The following is a 19394-nucleotide window of genomic DNA, read 5'->3' as shown; positions in this document are numbered from 1 at the left end:
ATTTTTTGGAAGCTTTTCCTTAAAACAAGAAGAAGCAAAGAGTCAGTTTGGAAAAGAAAAATTTCTATTTCTGCTTCTTTTCCTTCCTGTTTTAAGATCATGGAAATTTTGTTTTCCCACCAGAACGAGGTGAAGTCCCTGCAGGTGGCCTCTGAGAAGCTCGCCAAGGAGAACGAGTGCCTGAGGACCAAGCTGGACCATGCCAACAAGGAGAACGCGGACGTGATCGCCCTGAGGAAGTCCAAGCTGGAGACGGCCATCTCCCCGCACCAACAGGCCATGGGCGAGCCGAAGGCATCCGTGAGCCAGGGCGTGGGCGCCGAGGCGGCCGAGCTGGCCGAGCTCAAGATGCAGATCGAGAGGCTACAGTTCGAGTACCAGCAGGAGGTGGAGAGCCTGAAGGACCAGCAGGCGGCTGAGCGTGCAGCGCACGCCTCCGAGCTGCAGATGCTCAGGTCGCGGCTGTTCAGGACGGCCCAGGAGCAGAAGAACAGCCTGGAGGCCGCACGGGCCAAGCTCGAGCAGATCGAGGACCAGCACCTGGTGGAGATGGAGGACGCCCTGAACAAGCTGCAGGAGGCGGAGACGAAGGTAAAGCACCTGGACGGGTTGCGGGCCGTGTGTAGTCAGCAAGCCCAGGCCCTGGCCAATGCCACGGCACAGCTGGAGGCCACCCGGCAGAAGCTCTTGCAGCTCGATGGGCTCTAGAAGGCCAGTTCCGAAGGTCAATTGGGAATGGAGAAGCTCAGACAGCAGCTCCAGGTGGCTGAGCGGCAGATTCAGGAGTTAGAGAATGCAAAGCGGGCCGAGAGCTGCAGGTTGGTACTCGGGCGCCCTCGCCCACTTCCACGCTCGCTCCCTGCATGCTGTGTGTCAGTCTGCTCGCCGCCGTGTTCCGGCTTGGTGCTGACAGGTCTCCCAGTCACGTCCCGTGCGGTTCCCTCTGAGGGGACTGAGAAGGTGTCGGCATGATTCGGGGGTTGTCATTGGTTCCCAGCACCTGGATGCCGTGCTAGCCTTGGCCCCGGCTAATCGGGCCCGTCTGAGGTCTTTCTGAAACAGAGAATTCTTCACGAGGCCAGTGAGAAAACAAGATAGGAGCCCCTAGAGCAAACCTCTGCCCCCCACCTCTTGGGCCCGCTGCATACTCGCCGAGTTCGCCCAGACACTTGGACTCGAGTCAGGCCGCGAGGGTCTTTCCCTGACCTTGCTGACCACCTGCTCGTGTGACGGGCTTTGCCCTCCTCTCCCCGAGGCGCCTCAGTTCCCAGCTGGTGCTCGATGCCTCTGAGCCTCTGAGCTCCCTCAAGGCTGGTGACGTGGCCCATCTTGGTATTTCTCATTGCCAGCCCCTCCGTCCCTGCAGCACAAGCCCCCGCGCAGCCCTGCAGAGATTTCATCCCTTTCAGCCTCTAACAGGTGCTTGGGCCAAGTCCGCCTTCCAGCATGGCCCCCTGCTGGCCACAGGCATGGACTCTCATGGTTGCCCTGACCCTGGGGAAGGACGAGACACTGAGATCTGGGCCAAGCCGAGGAAGCTGCAGTTCTCACCAAGGACCGTCGAGAAATGCCCTTTTCCTCCTATAGGATTGTGGTGGCAGGGACGTGCCCTCACCCGCCCCCCGCTCCCCCCGCGCTGGGCACTTTGTTGGAGAAACTTCTCTGTTGGCCAAGATGGAAGGGCTGTGGGTTTTGTAGACAGGACTGACAGACATAACAGAAGGGCCCCGAGATCCCTGGGAGTTCCCTTCAGGACTCAGGACTCCTTGGCTGGCATTCCAGAAACACCAGCTGAAACAAATGGAATCAATTCCTAGGACAGAGCAGGCGATAGCTGACCCACTTGTTTGCATCAAGATGTAACAAACGTCAAGTTCGGGTGACTGCTGTCTAGGGGATTAGAGGTTCCTCATTTTAAATTTCATATTGAAACCCCTCAAACTTTTAAAGTCACAGAAAAGAAACTACAAGAAAGGAAATCTTGGGGGCCGGAGTGATAGTACAGTGGGAAGGGCATTTGCCTTGCACGCGGCCCACGTGGGTTCAATCTCCATCATCCCATAGGGTCCCTGTCATTGTCTCTACCCTCCCGTTGTTTATCGATTAGCTCGAGCGGACCCAGTAACGTCTCCATTGTGACACTTGTTACTGTGTTTGTCATATCGAATACATCACGGGGAGCTTGGCAGGCTTGCTGTGCAGGCGAGATACTCTCGGTGAGCTGGCCGGGTTACTGCCAAGGAGAAATTCCTGAGCATTTAGGGTGACCGAAAAAGCCAAAAGGAAAAAAAAAGATAACCTTTTATTCCCTCCCTCCCCTCCCTTTCCCTTTCTTCCCTGTTTCCTCCCTCCCTCCTTCCTATCCTTAGCTTCCCTCCTCCCTTGCTTACTTCCTTCTTCCTCGCCAAGCCATGCTCTGGGCTCTGGGGTCCTCCCGCCCAGCAGTAGTGGGGCTTTGCAGCTTGTGGACCGATCTCAGTCTCGCCCAGTGGTGCTGCAGTTCCAACTCGGGCCTGGTGTGTACTCCAGCACTTTGTGCCGTCTCCCCGCCCCTGGAAAGTCAGTCTTTCTCATAGGTTTTCTTATTTTCTGGTCACGCCAAAGTTAGGTCTAGAAAACGCCTCTGTTTGGGCCGTTTTCAATAACCACTAGACAGTCATCACCAGAACTGCTGGCGCCAAGGTCTTGGCTTCGTGAGCTTCAGGCAATCACGCTCACCTCACGCCTCTGTTCTTCGGGGTTGTGTTGGGTCATGGGCTTCTCATACGTGTTTTCTGTTTTGTTTTCCCCTTCCCGTTCCTGTTTGTCTCCTTGGTCCATTCACTCCATCCTTGTGACTCTGGTAGGCCGATAGCCTGGCCGAAGAGCTGCAGGGGAAGGGGCTAGCGCTTTGTAGTCTTCAGGAGAACTTGAACGAAAGCGGCCGAGCTGAGGGGCCGTGTGTGCGCGCGTGTGTGTGCATGTGTGTTTGTGTGTGCATGCTGGTGAGCAGAGCAGAGGGGTCGTGTGTGTGCGTGTGTGTATGTTTGTGTGTTTGCGTTGTGTGTGTGTGTGTTCGTGTTTGTTCGTGTGTGTGCGTGTGTGCTGGGAGCGGGCAGGGGGCCGGCGGCTGACGGTGGCCCCCGACTCCCCGCAGGAGGAGAAGGTGGACGTGAGCCGCAGCCAGTGCCAGGCTCTACAGGCCGAGCACGCCAAGGCCAGCGTGGAGATCCAGGGGCAGCACGAGGAGGCGCCGCAGGCCCTGCAGCAGCTGCTGCTGCAGGCGAAGGAGAAGCTGCAGGCGGTGCAGGCGGAGAACGGGAGCCTGCTGCGGGAGGTGGCCGAGCTGAAGACGCAAGCCGACAAGGCCAAGGTGGGTGGGCGCAGGGCAGCGCTGCGGCTGATGGCGGCCATGGCCCGTGTGTGTGTTGGTGCCCGGCCGCTTTCCACCACGCACCGCAGCCAGGGCTACGTCTCCTCTCTGGACCACCTGCTGGCCCAGTTCTGTGGCCAGCAGCCTCGTGTGCATGCTCAGGTCAGTCCCATTCCGGTAACATGGCCGTCAGCGGTCAGCTGCCCAGCACACACCAGTAGCCTGCTGCGGCTCATGGCTGCTGAGCTGGACAGAGAAGATAGCCCTTGCTGCAGAAAGTTCTGGAAAGTACATGGCGGATCAACTGTGGTGTGCATTGAGACTCAGAAATGAAAACGCACAATCCGTTGCTGCCGGGCAGGGAGAGCAGGTGAGGGAGACCCTGACCCGTGTGCGGCCAGTCCTCCTGGAGCCCCTGGGCCCCTCCCAAATGACTGCAAAAACTGCCCTCCCATTGTTCATCGATTTGCTCGAGCGAGCCCACTAATGTCTCCATTTTGAGACTTGTTACTGTGTTTGGCAAGCAAAAACTGTTGGCTTCAGTCTCCAAAGCTTGGTGGATTCGTCTGGAGTTTCTATAAAGTGTATAACTTTTGGGACTAAGTCCATTTCCTGCCTCTGTTTGTCCCTGTGAAAATCGTTTGACAAGCAGTGGTTGCTTTTCCCTTCCCCTCCTGCACAAAGTTCCAAAACAAAATACTTTTTGTAGTTCTTTGAATTGTATTGAAAACTAGTTTTTGAATGCATCCCTTCTAGGACAGAGTGATGGATTTTATAATAGAAGAATTGAAGTGGGGGGAAAAATCTTATGCCCCAATGTCAAGATCCAACTGTACTTACACCTTCCGGGGAGCTGTCAGGAATCATTTCAGACGGCATTTCAAAAATCAAATCGGCTGATAGTAGAATGGGTAGGGTGCTGCCTTGTACTCGGCCAACCTGGGGTTGATCCCCAGCATCCCGTCCTCCGGCCCTGCCAGGAGTGATCCGTGAACACAGAACCCTGAGCGAGACCCGAACACCAGCAGGTGTGGGGCCCCCATCCACAAAATAGGCAGGTAGTTATGTTGACGCTAAGAAGCTAACTGTGTCTGAGCCTCTCCATCCTGAGTCTGTGTGTGTGTGTGTGTGTGTGTGTGTGAGTGTGTGCGCGTGCACGTATACACGCGTGTGCAGGTAAGACTACTCTGCCATTTTCATTTCTGGTATTTAGGCCACATGAAGTGCTTGGCTTGCGTGTGCCTGCTTGATCTCATTCTTGTTTCCATTCTTCCCCGCTTTTTGTTTCTGCAGTCCTTAACTTGCTTATTAAGCTCGGCCAAAGAAGAGATGGAGCTGATGTCAGAGGATCGCAGGGCCCTGAGGTCAGAGAATGAATTGCTGGCGAAGGAGAAGCTCTGTCTGAAGTCCGAGAGAGGGTGGTTTCAATTGAAACTCAGAGAAGCGGAGGCCAAAAACTCTTCGCTGCGGGAAGAGCAGAGGAAGCTCTGGCTCTTGAACCAAGCGATTCGCATGGATAAGGAGAAGGTCATCGAGGCCAGGTGGGCCGCGGAGAAGCTCTGCCAGCAGGAGCGGCTCCGCCGAGAAGCCCTCGAGGCGCAGAAAGAGAAAGTGCTGGAAGAGGGCAGGGCGGTGCAGGAGGAGCTCCAGAGGGTGGGCGCGGAGAAGGACGCACTGCAGGTCGCCAAGCTGGGGCTGCAGGCCCTGGTGGAGGAGCTGCAGATGAGCAAGAGCAGCCTGGTGGCCGAGTGCAAGAAGGGCCTGGAGGAGAGGGGCCAGCTGGAGGAGCATGTCAAGAAGCTGGTTCTGGAGAACCTATCCCTGGCCAAGGACAAGGACAACATCATCCAGAAGCTGCAGTGCTCCTACGAGGAGCTGGCTCAGGATCAGAAGTCGCTGGTGCAAGAGATCGAGGAGCTCACGGCTGAGAAGGAGGAGGCCGCCCGCGTGGAGTCGGCCCTGCGTGAGCAGCTGAACAGCCTTGGCTCTGAGAAGGAGCTGCTGGGCCAGAAGGCCACGAAGCTCCAGCGGCAGCTGCACTGGCTGCTGAAAGACCAGGCGCTGCTGGAGGCGCAGCAGACCGAGCTGCTGGCCGAGCGGGAGGCGTCCCTGCAGGCCCTGGCCTCCCTGGAGGACACCAGGAACACCAATGCGATGATGCAGAGTAAGGTGGGTGATGGTAGTGACCAGGGCTGTGTAGGCCCGGCCTCAGCCCTGAGAGAAACCATATCCTGGGCCATAGTGATAGCACAGCGGGGAGGGCGTTTGACTTACACACCGAATTCCCAGGTTCAATCCCCGGCATCCCATATGGTCCCCTGAGCACCGCCAGGAGTAATTCCTGAGTGCAGTTGTAGGTGAGCCAGTGCCCTCTGACCTCACAGCCCCACTTTCCCGGGCTCGAGTGACTGCTGACAGCCTGAGCTGTTCCACCCTAGCCAGGAGTGATCCCTGAGCACAGAGCTAGGGTTTAGTCCCTACCCCACCGGGTGTGGCCCCCAAACAAACCAAACTGACTACCCACAAAGGTTCTAGATAAGCATGTATACATACACAGACATGTATATATGTATATATGCGTGTATGCTTCAAAAGAGTCGGGGAATATCTACCATTTAAAATATCCGAGAATGATGCCGGAGCAATAGCATAGCAGGAAGGGTGTTGGCCTTGCACATGGCCAACCCAGGTTCCATCCCCGGCATCCCAATATGTCCCTGAAGCACCGCCAGGAGTACTTCCTGAGTGCAGAGCCCGGAATCACTCCTGAGCAACGCCGGATTGTGACCCCAAAAGCCCCCTCCCCAAATTAATTGATTATTTAAAATAACAGAGGCCAAAAAGAGGGAAGCTGAGGAAGAAGGGGCTGTGCTCCCCTGGCGCCCGTGAGAACCAGGGGCCGCGCACATGCTGCCGGAACCCCACCCCCACACGCTCCCAGCACAAGAGGTGATGCTTAAGGAGTGAGAGGCCCCATGGACAAGGACACATCCCTTCAGTCAAGGGGCCATGTCCTTGCCAGAGCCCTCCAATGCCCTTTCTCGTGCTGCTCTCCCAGAACCTGGGCTTCGGGCTCCCATCAAATTGGCAAATCTTCACTTTGCCAGAGTCGAACACCACTTTGGAGGGCTTCTTCCCTGCCAGGAAGGTTCAATCGCAAACGGAAACGCCCACCAGCATGTGGCTTTTCCAGCCTCTTTGCGCATGCTCTAGGCCCAGAGCTGGGGGAGTCTGGTCCTCTGGGCTGCCTTCCTTCTTCTTGCTCCTGTCAAGGGAGACAGCTGGGTGTGGTCCTCCGGGGTTTGCACACTTGGCTGCAGTCCGGTGCCCGCACCTACCATCACCAGGCTCGGGTCTGGCCTGCAGCAGGAGTCAGCCTTGGGGCCTCCTTGATGTCTCTCCTTCCCCAACCCCCCTTCCATCCCACCCGGGTCTGCAGCGCTTTATCGTTTGAATCCTCTCCGAGGAAGGGGACCATCTGGGTCCCAGTGCCCTGAGGGGTTCCCGCACACCCTCACTTCCTGCACTTCTGTACTTAACAGCCGGTGGCCCTGGAGGGCACTTGTGGGCTGAAGTGAACTTTGCATGTGGGCTGTGCAGGTGGACCCTGTATGGGTTTGTTGGGAACTGAACATTTCCATGTTTTCTTTTGTTTTGTTTTCAGCTGGAGGAAGAGAGATCTGCGTTTCTTGGTTCTAGTGTGGGATGGCCTGGGCACTCTCAGAGACTGGCCATCAGAACTTGCCCTGAGGGAGAAAAAGAATCAGTCTGTTTTTCTGGTTTTATTTACACTTCCTTTGGGGGCCACACCTGGCGATACTCCAGGCTTCCTCCTGGCTCTGCACTCAGGAATCACTCCTGGCTGCTCTCCGGTGGCCCCTATAGGATGCCAGGGATCAAAGCTGGGTTGGCTGCGTGCGAGGCAAGCACCTTTCCCGCTGTGCTATCACTCAGAACCAACGCGCCTGCCAGTTTTCAAGTGAAACATGAATGTTTGTGCCTACAGTCATGCTTGCTTTTGTAAAGTGGGATTTCCCCCCGCCCCATTCATTTGAAAGAAGTGAGTTTGTCTTTGTAGGAGAGGGAAGACCCCTCTTGACTCCCTGCTCTGAGAAGAACCGAGGGGTACCAGCATCTCCTCCTGGGGTCTTCCCTGGGCACCCGGGAGCTTGCGCTCAGGAAGGGAAAGGGGAGCTCTGGCTGCCTCCAACCCTGGGGCGGGGACTGGAAGCGGGGCCCAGCCTCCTCTGTGGCGGGCTCCCATGGCTCTCGCAGATGGCTCACCGTCTCACGCTCTCCTTGAACACAGATTGATTTCCTGAATTCCGTGATTGTGGACCTCCAAAGAAAGAATCAGGACCTCAACATGAAAGTGGAGATGATGTCCGAGGCGGCTCTCAAAGGGAACGGGGACGACCTCAACAATTACGACAACAAAAACTTCGGCCCGGCCACCTCATTCTCTGCACTCTGCAGAAATCTCCAGCAGTTCCTGGATTAGATAGCAAGCTACTTGTGAAACACCTACAATAACCAATTTACTGTCTTTACAAAGTTTACATTTTTCCACTGTGGTTTTAGATGAATGTATGATGAGAAATTCAACGTTAATAATTTTGGATTTTCGTATCAGAAAAAAATAAATGAATGCCCTGAACCATCAGAAGTTTATCATCCAGTCTGAATCTCTTTATGTTCATTTGAATGTTTTCTAGTTCTGTAAAACGTGATAAATAATGTACCATCAGGGCTACATGGATTATAAGAACTTCTATAATTGTATATATGCTTTTGATGTATTTTCCTCTGGAGATTATCAAGTGTCTCACCAGTGAAAGATCGTAATCCATTGACATTTTGAGTAATAAACACGATTGAAATTGTTTCACAAACTATGTAAAGCAGTATTAAAATTAGAGCAAACAATGTTCTTTATCTACTTGAATAAAATTATTTCCTTTTTGCCAGTGATAAATGATTATTCTCCGGTTTATTTATAAAAGATTTTTGGCTGGCAATCAAGAACTATAGAGTCAAATAAGTCAAAGAGTTTCTACAATGGAATTCTGATACACCAATTTCTTTTTGTTTCTTTATGTTTGTGCCACACCTGGTGATGTCTTAGGGCTTATTCATGGCTCTGCACTCAGGAATCACTCCTGACAGTGCTTGGGCAGACTATACGGAACGTCAGGGATTGAAGCCAGATTGGCCAAAGCACATGCCCTCCCAGCTGAACTATTGCTCTGTGCCTGTATACCATTTTCTTAAAAGTGTTTATCTTGGGATAAAGAGGTAGTACAGTGAGTAGGTTTCTTATCTTGCATGTGGCTGATCTGGGTTCAATCGCAGGAATCCCATCCAGTCATCTGTGCCCCGGCAGGAGCAATCGCTAAGTGCAGAGGCAGGAGTAAACCGTAAGAAGCACTGGGTTGGGGGTATGGTGCCACCAGCAGGTCTCTCTGTACCTGTGAGGTGAGTGCATCAGCAGTCTGATGGCGCCTTCAGACTTCCAGGTACCCCCAAATTGCTGCTGTGCCTTGGGCCAGACCCCAAAAACGTGGGGCAGAGTTTAGCAAGAAAGTAAACAGGCAAAAGTTAGGTATGTGGGAGACACAGACACAAACCACCTCCAGTCCAGCTATATAATTGGAGGCATGGCCTCTCTGGTTCCTGATTGAACTGCTTAACGGCCATGATCCCAGAGACTCAGAAACAAATCTCGAAACCCAACAGCTTTTGGCAGAAATGTGTCCAGTCCCTGAAGTAAGTTATAGGCACTGGGCCACCCCAGGTGGGAATAGATTTCGTGCCTTGGCCCGTTCCCCCTGGCAGCCCGCTGGCCGCCATCCTCCAGAGGCCACTGGACAGTCAGGTTTGGGCTCACAGTCACGAGACACGTAGGGCCTCACGGGATGTGGGTGGAGCTGGCCCTTTCCTCCCCAACGAGACCCCAAGTCGTCACCCACAAACGGCCTCTCTGGCTGCTGATTTCATCTTGGAACCCAGCAGGTTTTGGCAAGAAATTCCTCCAGATTTAATGGTTAAAATTGTGGAATTTCAAAATCGGGCAGCCACTACTGCAGCCACGCGATGTCATATGTTATTCATAACCAGGAGTAGAAAACAAATTGTCTACTGTTGCCTTTACAGCAGATCTGAGCACCAAATAATAATGGTGGGTCCGGTGTCAAAATATTGAATGTAATCAAAGCAGAGAGAGTAATATGGAAATTATCTCCTCTACAGGTAGGGGGAGGGTGTGGGATGGGTCTATACTGGGGTTTTTGGTGGTGGAGAATGGGCCCTGATGAAAGTACGGGTGTTTCATTTTATGACCAAGACTTAAACGCGAAAGCTTTGTAACTGCTCTCATGGTGATTTAATCAATAAAATTATAAAAAATGAAAAGAAAACCACTGGGTGAGGTTTAAAAGCAAAAAAAACCCCAAAACAAACAAAACCTTTCTTGCATTATTGCAAAGCTTCCTAGTCAATGTACCTTAAAATGAATGCCTTCAGTGATTCTTCACAAAACAAAAATGAAGGACACCAAACAGTACAAACACCGTCAATCCATAAAGTCTGGGAAAGAACTGGACATTGCTATATTATTAACCCAAAATGAACAGAACCAAATATGCTTATAAGCACCAACTCCTGTACGTTTGAAGCACATGTCCTCACGTTGAGATTTCTGGAAAAAGAACTTGAGTAGGACCGTTACTTTCAGCCTTCATAATACCCAATAGCAGTCCTTGACCTTAGAATCTATGGTAGGGAATTCAAACGGTCTATACATGAATCATGGTTACTTTGCAGGATATCCAAATATTATTACATCGTACTGTGAGTATTCTGTAATACTACGTTGTAAGTCAGTAAACTGTAGATTGGAGAGAGAGCCCTGGGGCAAGGCTGATGCCTAGCAAGCAGCAAACCCAGATTCTTTTCCCTGGCACTTCATAGTGTCCCCAGTATCCCCTCCAGGAGTGATGCCTGAGCAGAGCCCAGAGGAGCCTCAGCACTGCTGGATATGATTCCCAAGTCCCTTCACAAATATAAGTAAGCACCCATTTTGTGGAATATGATATATATGGTCACAGTCCTCCCGTTGTTCATTGATTTGCTTGAGCGGGTCCAGTAACGTCTCCATCGTGAGACTTGTTGTTACTGTGTTTGGCATATTGAATATGTCAAGGGTAGCTTGCCAGGCTTTGCCTTGCGGGTGAGATACTCTCGGTAGCTTGCCAGGCTCTCCGAGAGGGGCGGAGGAATCGAACTCGGGTCGGCCATGTTGGCTGCGTGCAAGGCAAACGCCCTACCCGCTGTGCTATGGCTCCAGCCCATAACACACACACACACACACACACACACACACACACACACACACACACACGAGATTGATATCCAAGGCTAGAAAAATGGAGGCCAGGAGGCCTTGTCAATGATTGGAAAAAACCACACGTGTAGGGGACAGAGGATGCTTAGGATAGAGTAGGGACCAGTATGGCAATAATGGTTGTGATGTAGGCAGGTAGATAGGGAAAGGCCCTTTTCAATGAAACAAAGTTTCATGGAAGAAGAATTCTAGGAATGAGCCACCTTGTGGATACAGAAAGCAAAGGCCCGATAAGACCATCCACTGACCCTGAGGATAAAGGCCTCCTCCCCATGAAATTCCTCATTTTGGACCTCCCTGTTAACCTCCTTAGCAACGGACTTTTACCTGGGAAGAAGCCCTACGTGGGGGCAGGTTGGAGAAACCCTATAAAGGCCACCTTGAACAAAGGAGCCCATGTGCTGCTTAATTCCTGCACTCTGTATGGTCCCCCGAGCACCGCCAGGAGTGTTCTCTGAGCACAGAGCCAGGGGTAAGCCCCGAACACCGCCAAATGTGCCACAAAAAAGAACTATCTTGTCACAGATTCGTTTTCTGCATGTACTGTTATGACTAAGGAGAACAAAAACTTCAACCAGAGTATCAGGAGAAAAAGGCATACTTCAACAGGATGGAAAAAATCTTGAACTGAGGTGGGGCAGATAGGCCCAGAATTTGAACTTCCTGCAGAAATGCAAACGAAAGTCAGAATGAAAAGGACAAATAGGGGAAGTGCAGGATAGCACAGCGGGCAGGGAACTTGCCTTGTTTGAGGCCAACCCAGGGTCGATCGCTGATCCGCAGCATCCCAGGTGGACCCTCCCCCACCAGGAGTGATCCTTGAGCGCATCGCCAGGAGGAAGCCTCTCACATCACCAGGTGTGACCCCAAAACAAAAGAAAAGAAAAAGGCAGATGGGCCTAAGCATATCTGAGCTTTGCTCTGAAGTCTGGGGCCACAGGGAGCACAGGCTTTGCAGGAGGCAGAGTTCCCTCCCTCCACCCAGCCCCCAGCAAGGAGCCAGGAGTATCCCCAAGGCCAGCCCACTGCAAGGCTGCCCAAGATGGAGGACACAAGGAAGGGAAATGCGTTTCTCATGAAATCTACTGTGCTGTAATTCCCTGGGACACAGCGCACCCCCGCCCCACCCCCACCATCTGTTCTGGTTGCGGAGAGACCCCCTCCTCTGTACTCTTGAGTGGCGATTGTGAGGGTCTGCTGCGTGTCCACGGTTGCCTCCCATCTCAGGTCCTTCCATCCGCTCATCCTCCCAGCCCCCACAGCTGGTCCCAAATGGTCGGTTCATCCCTGGTGCTATTTGCAGGAGACAACTCCCAAGTTGGGGGCACACAGACACCAGAGTCCCATCCTCCCCCGCGCTCCCCACAACGTACAGCCCCCCAGAATCAAGGCTGGCGCCCCTGGCTTGAGGAGGAACCATCCGTCAGAACGGGAAGCAGTTTTTTGTTTCATTTTGATTTTCTTTTTTTAAGACACTCGTCTTGGCATGCAACTTAGTGCTGGAGCGGTAGCACAGCAGGGTAGGGCCTTGCACGCGGCTGACCCGGGTTCGATTCCCAGCATCCCATATGGTCTCCTGAGCAACACCAGGAGTAATTCCTGAGTGCAGAGCCAGGAGTAACCCTGTGCATCGCCGGGCGTGACCCCCGGCAAAAATAAATACATAAATAAATTTTAAAAAATAAATGACCCATTTAACCACTTGTCCATTTCCCTCTGCTGTCTCATCACCTCTGTTCCCCTTCTCCTCCTATGTCCCAGGAATGTTTATGTAGCCATCCATGGAAAGTCATTCATTCAGGGGCCGGGGAAGTCGTAGAACTGGTACTATCTTGTCTTGTACACAGCTGAGCTGGGTTCAATCCCTGGCACCCCATGTGGTACCCTGAGCCCAGAGCCATGGTAAACCCTGAGCATGGCCAGGTGTGCACCCATCCACTCCGAAGGAAAAAAACTTTCAGTGCATCTAAGGAACAAATGATGACTTTATTTTTTTTCTTGTGGGAGTAAAAAATTTTAAAACTATTAAAAAATTTTAAAACAAATATTGAACTGTTTCTTCTCGTTAATCATGGCAAGCTGTGTCTGATTCAGAAATCTGAAGACATCTCAATTGTAGCTAATCCCAGGATCTTCATCAGCAGGTAGAGATTGTAAAGGATTCAGATGTAGGTCTGAGTGTGATGGTACATAAAGTGCAAAAAGGAATTTGCTCTGCTCTCAGGTTGAAAGCCTAGAAGGGTTTAGGTCCAGTTTCCCTGGGTTCATGCAGAAACCGCTGCCTGCACCCAAGGGCCTTGTTGGCGTGCAGTCCTGATGGCGGAGGCTCTCTCCATCCTGGGCTCCCACATGGAGGCGCAGAACTGCTGCCTCTGAGCGAGGATGTCGCCTACACTCACCCAGCCCTGGGTTTGCTGCGGGTTTTCCCCAGACTGTAGTTATCTCCAGCTTAGCTGCACGCGATGTGTGCCAAAGGTGTGTCTCTGCACTTTGTGAAAGTCAGCGTTTCTTCGGGAGCTTGTCTCCAAGTTAGGTTTTCAGACAGGTTGAAAACAGGTCCAGATCTGTCGGGATGGGAGATTTGTGATGAAAGTAGATAATGGACCGAACATGATGACCTCTCAGTGTCTGTATTGCAAACCATAATGTCCAAAAGTAGAGAGAGAGTATGGGGAATATTGTCTGCCATGGAGGCAGGGGGAGGGTGTAGAAGGGGGGCGGAATACCTGGGAGATTGGTGGTGGGGAATGTGCACTGGTGGAAGGATGGGTGTTTGATCATTGTGTGATTGTAGCCCAAACATGAAAGATTGTAAGTTTCTCATGGTGATTCAATAAAAATAAATAAATAAATAAATAAATAAATAAATAAAAGAAAACAGGTCCAGCTGTGGAAGGCAGGGCCAGTCCTGCCCTGCTCCGACCACTGCTAAAGCCCAGAGCAGACGGGGGCGGGGTGGTCCTGTTCGGCGTACCCCACTTCCCTGACGGCCAAGGACAGATACCAGAACCAGAATGTCAGGTGCGGGCTTTGGTCAGGAACTCTGCGGGGCCGGGAGGCAGCCTCCGCGGTCCTGAGGTCACTGTGTGTGCTGATGTCTGGCTGTCTCTGCGCTCACGTGCCGCCGTGCTCACCTCACCCTCTCTTTTTCCTCCCACTCCTGCCTCCTTTGCTCTATCTGTGTGTCTTTGATGGAAAGACTAAAGAAACTCTATCCACGTTATAAAAATTTCATATATTTTTTTAGTTTCTAATATTTGGTTCTTGTTTTTTGCATTTTGAAAGGCTGCCCAGTAACACTTTAAGGCATTTGCATCATGACTGAGATTTATTTCTTATGAAAGTCGTAAGGAAAGAATCTGGATAGTGTGATCCCTTGGGAAAGGTTTCTGGCCCTGGAGACCTCCCTTCCGGCTCTCCTCCCTCTGCTGTTCCTCATGACACCAAATCTAAAGCGTGTGGCTTTAAAGGGGCCCACGTATTTGTGACTCGGGCATCGGTAAAGAGGCCCGATGTCCTCCAGCCACCTGTGGATTGTACGGTAGAAGTCAGAGCTGAGAAGAGACCAATGGAATTAGCCGTGAGGACTGGTCAACAGGAGCAGCTGCCGGGGTCTGTTTGGCCGTGTCCATGTAGGGGTCGCCACACGTGCCCACTCGAGGAAAGGCTGCCAGGTGATTGTGCATTGTTCCAGGCTTGTGTCAGGAACGCGCCAAGGAAGCTTCCCTCCCCTCCTGCCTTAGAGCTGATGGCTCAGGCTAGTTGGATAGTCCTGACCAAAGAATGGGAATGTGGGACTGGAGCGACATTCCAGCGTGGAGAGCGTTTGCCTTGCACACGGCCAACTTGGGTTCGATCCTTGGCATCCCATATGGTCCCCCCAGCACTGCCAGGAGTAATTCCTGAGTGCACAACCAGGAGGATCCCCTGAGATCTCTCAGTATGACCCCCTCCCCCCCCAAAAAAAAATCGGAATCTGCTCACACTCACGATCACAACCATCCTGTTGTTCGTCGATTGCCTCGAACAGGCCCCAGTAATGTCTCCTTTGTCCTAGCCCTGAGAATTTTTTAAAAAGGGCCATATTCAAGGCTCTTTCAGGGTTAGCAGAATGAGCCTCATCATTGTTACTGGTATTTGGCATATTGGGTAAGCCACGGGGAGTTTGCCAGACTCTGCCGTGTGGGCAGGTTACATTCGGTAGCCTGCCAGTTTGTCCAAAGAAAGAATGAGATAATAAGATGCTTCCGGGAGCTGGGTTTTATAGTCTCTGGGTCTTGGCCATTGATGGGATTACAGGGCACAAGGGGGGCAGTTGGTGGGTGTAACCCCTGCCTACTGGAATATGGAGCATCTGAGTGGAGGATGCTCAGCCCCAATCTGAGCAGGCTTGGAGATCTCAGGCCCAGGACACGCATGCCTTTGTTCCTCTGCCAGTACCTTCATGCCTGTGGAGAGTGGTCTCAGCATGGTGGTGGCTGGTTGTAGAGGTCTTCGGCTGCCGGAGCCCTGGTCGGGGTGGGGAGGGAAACTCAACCTGCTCCCCTCCAAAGGGTCCCCGGGAGGACAGCCAGGCGCGGGGGCAGGAGACTCTGCTCATCCTCCTTAAACCCCTTCACTTTGAATAAACATTTAAAATCAGACTTTCTAAGTATGTGTTAGATTTAGAGCAAGGAACTCTTAAAATAATCTTATGGTGGGATCAGTTACCAAGTAAGTTTGTTTTGTTTTGCTTTGGGGACACAGTGCTCCTCAGTCATTCCTGCCTCCAGAGACCATGCAGTGCTGGGGACCAACCCAGCTCCCCTGTCTGTGAAGCGTAGACCCCAGCCCAGCCCCAAACACATGCCATAGGAAAGTCAAGATTCCTGACCCACAGGGTCGCATCAGAGATTTCCTTTCCACTAAAACGCTCTTATTTCCACCTAAACAAGATCCTATTCCCTAGCGAGGTGTTGCTCATGTAATAGCTTAACTGCACAGAAGTCCACCCTTTCCGGTGTATTTCCAGCCCTTGGGTGTTGAATTCAGGAGATCTCTGTTAGTCTCAGATTCTTTGCTTTCTATTTAATGATCTGGAGTGTAAGTGTGAGCCAGGCGCTGAGAGAAATACACACTTCTCTTTTCATCTCTGTGAGAATTCCCGTTTGCCGTAAACCCATGAGAATTCTGTAATGTGTGTGCGGATATCTTGGGTCTCACTAACCAGACATACATTCTGCCATTTCTAACGTGGGCCTCAGTCTCCGATTCCTCCTGTCAGTTTTGGGAGGCATCTGACCCTCGGAACATGCTCTTCGTTCACCCACTCACCCGGGGACCAGAGAGACTCGGCTTGTTGCTGTAAGTTATGCCTCATTCAATGTGTCACCTGCCCGCATCACTGGTGCTATGGCCCAGAGCATGTGATCTAAACATGCATGATCCAGTGCCACAAGGTGGGTTGGAGGGAATACCCAGTGGCCCTCCCGGCTTCTCCCAGGGGTGCACATTCCCTCCATCCCCAAGGCACACAGATTCGAAACACTGAGTAGGACACGAACATCCACAGCTGTCCTGGACCCCAGACTTTAATGAGATCCCCCACTTCACACGCACCTCTGTCTCTCTCCCAATATGCATCCCACGAGCCACACTTCTGTCCCCTCTCATGTCCTTTCCAGGCTGTGGCATTGCCCAGTCTTGACTGAACGTCCGTCCCCACCCTGTGCTACCCCCACACGTCCTTTTGTGTGTGTTTTAATTGTTGTCATTGCTTGGTAATAATTTATTCAAGAAATAGCACTTCTTCCTGGGATTTGGTGTTTAAAAGAATTCTTTTTTGAGGGGTGGGGTGGGGCTGTAACAAGTTCTTTTTTTTTCTTTCTGTTCTCCATCTCGCAAAGGTATTAACTTGTTTCTTTAAACTCAAATGGACACAATGATACACTGGTTCTGGCATGTACACACAGGCAAACTTTTTCTCCCTCACAGTCAGTAAAATTTCACTAAACTTGTGTAAGCATCAAAGCCTGGGCCCCTCCCCCCGCAATAGTCCTGGGAGCCGTTGAGCGGGGGTTCTAGGGCAGTTGTGCACTGGCCTCTCTCTGGGTTGATTTCTGGTACAGGAAGGGAAGTCGAGGCCCCAGGGGCCATGAGGACCCTCAGGGCCTGTGACCAGCAGTCCTTGGCCAGCGGGCCCTAGGAGGCTCAGTTGGCTGGGGATTTTCCCACCTGGAGTGGAGGGCGCCCCCTAGCAGGCGAGGGGGTGCGTAGTGAGTCTGGGGCGGGGGCGCTGCAGCGGGGACAGCCCCCTGCCGGCAAGTGCGGGCCGCCCGGGTCGCCGCTGACCCCCATCTCCTAGACCAAGCTGGGCAGGGTGCCCCCCCCCCACGAGGGAGATGAGGAGCCCGAAGCCTGAGCCCAAGGCCACCGCTGGACCCAGACCCAAAGCCGCACGCCAGGGGCCCCCGCCTGCCCCGCCCGAGGGGCCGGGATCCCAGGCCGCCGTCCAGTCCTGCCGCCCCCGCCCCCGCCGCCAGAGCCCCGCGGACAGATGCCTCAGGACTGAGACCCCCGCGCCGGGGGTCCGCGCCCGCGGCCCAGAACTCGCGCGCCCAGCGCTCCCCGCCGCCCGCCCGCCGCGGCCCCCAGGAAAGACGGTCACATGGCCTCGGTGTGCGCCTCTATGGGCGCCGGGGACTGGGGTCCGCCCCGCGCGGGGAGACGGGCGCAGGGGGTCGCCCGCTGGGAGTCGCGGGCCGTGCTCCGGCCCCGCCAACTCACCTGGCGCCACGGAGCTCGGGCATCCGGCCAGAGGCCCCCCAGGGACCTCTGCGCGGGCAGCGCCACCTCCTGCGGCTCCGCAGCCACGGGCCGGCCCCTGAGGGGCGGGCAGGGAACCCTCAGGACGGGGGGACAAGGCCTGAGCGAGGCGCTGTTGGGTGCCGGTGGGCGGGACCCCCCGCACCAGGCAGGGCCCGCACCTGTGCAGTTCGCAAGGCGACCAGCAGAGGGTGCAGCGAGCCGCTCACCGGCCTGCTGGGGCTGCTGGTCGGTCCCTCACTGGGCAGGACCCGGAGATGGCCAGGGGAACCCGAGGACCCCCTGAGACCGCTCCCAGGAGCCGTGGTGGGGCGGGGGGGGGAACATGCCCTCGCAAGGCCAGCTGGCAGTGCAGGGGAGATGACGCCAGGGCACCCTCGTTCCCCCGTCCCCAGCTTCCCGGGAGGGTCCCTCCGAGGGAGCAGAGGCAGCGCTGTGCCCCGTCTCTGCTGGGGGTCTGAGGGGTCTGTACAGCACCCGGGAAGTGCTGAGTCTCGGAAGCCTGTGCCCTGGCTCCGTGGGGCACCCCCGGCGCCCCTAGCGGTATGGAGGGAGATGAGGGGGTGTGATGTCACTATTTTCACGTGACCGCGGCGTCACGTGGTGGCGGGGCCCAGTGGAGCCAAGGCCACGCACATGTGGTCAGGCGGGTGAACCTGAACGTGCTGCGCGAGTTCCTGGACCTGTGCGCGGGCAGCAAGCTGACAGCCGGGGCAGGTGGCAGCCTCTGTGTCTGGGGGCGCCACCCAGAGTCGGCAGCCCAGAGAGAGGGGACGTTGCGCTCCCCGCCCCTGTGGCCTGGCTCTGGGAAGGAAAATGGGAGTGACCTGAGTCCTTCTCAGCAGGACGATTACAGCCCCGCGTCCAGGCACTCCCCGCTGTCCCCGTGTGCGGGGTGGCGCTGCATGCTACCCTGGGTACCACTTCTCCCAGCTGCCTGTTCCTCCACGGTTCGTCCAATCAGTTATGCCAAATGGGGAAAAAGGACCCTGGTGTCGCACAGGCGAAATGCTCACAGGCCGCTTGGCATTCATCCTGGCCCCCAGTGACACCATTCTTGCCTAGGTAGAGGCGAAGGTCAGCTGGAGGCCTGACTCTCTCAGGGGCACCTGACACTGTCCCAGCTTTCCAAATACTCTCTCAGAATTAAGATACCTATGGGATACCTACAAGAGAGGTTTTCATTTGATTGATGCTGGATTATATGACGCCTGTTACATGCTGGGTTGAACGGTTTCCTTGGCAGTTCACCCACGGGGTTCATGACCCCAGTCTGACCCCAGGACACTGCATACACACTCTTTGTGGATGACAGTGAATGTGCTTCCGTGGCCAGTAGCGCCCCTTGCCCTGACGCTGTTTTTCTTCAGGCCACAAAATAGGAGTGTGGTTAGCTATTGCTAAAGGCAAGTTTTGTTTGTCCAGAGTTTGCAAATGACTGTTGTTTGCTGTTGGCCGTTATTGAAATCCCTTTTACTAAAAGAACGGGATGCTTCTCTCTCCCGCAGGCAATAGTTTGAGATGAGTATCTCGCAGGACCATTTGGCTTGATTGCACAGTACTCACTTCTAAAGGTACAAAGGTTTTGGTTATTATTATTTTTTTGAAACTGTCATTCTGGACTCTAGCAAGAGTAATATGATGTTCCACTTCTGGAGTAAGTGGTGTGCAGAGCTGTCTGGTTTTTAGAATCACTGACGCTGTTATGAGTGGTAAATGTTTTATCTTCTGTGGACCTTTTGTTTATTTATTTGAAGTAAAAAAAACATTTTATTTGGTGACCTTTAGGAAGAGGACGAGCGGAGAGAGAGTAACATTTCAGGAGAGACCGTGGGC

General features: G+C 53.5%; 1 protein-coding gene across 1 annotated transcript in view; it reads left to right on the top strand.

Annotated features, from left to right (window-relative positions):
- LOC130038908 (CAP-Gly domain-containing linker protein 1-like) overlaps nucleotides 1-19394 on the top strand; it is a gene marked incomplete at its 5' end in the record, with an annotated part of 41389 nt that overhangs the window by 8542 nt on the left and 13453 nt on the right. Inside the window, 3 exon segments of the mRNA XM_056130703.1 lie at nucleotides 124-201; nucleotides 244-606; nucleotides 3137-3151. Coding sequence (XP_055986678.1) covers nucleotides 124-201; nucleotides 244-606; nucleotides 3137-3151 — 456 coding nt within the window.

The sequence above is a fragment of the Sorex fumeus genome, unplaced genomic scaffold (assembly GCF_029834395.1).
Source record: "Sorex fumeus unplaced genomic scaffold, SorFum_2.1 ptg000081l, whole genome shotgun sequence".
Lineage (NCBI taxonomy): Eukaryota > Metazoa > Chordata > Mammalia > Eulipotyphla > Soricidae > Sorex > Sorex fumeus.
The sequence above is the reverse complement of the archived record's forward strand: the minus strand, read 5'-3'. Positions and strand labels throughout refer to the sequence as shown.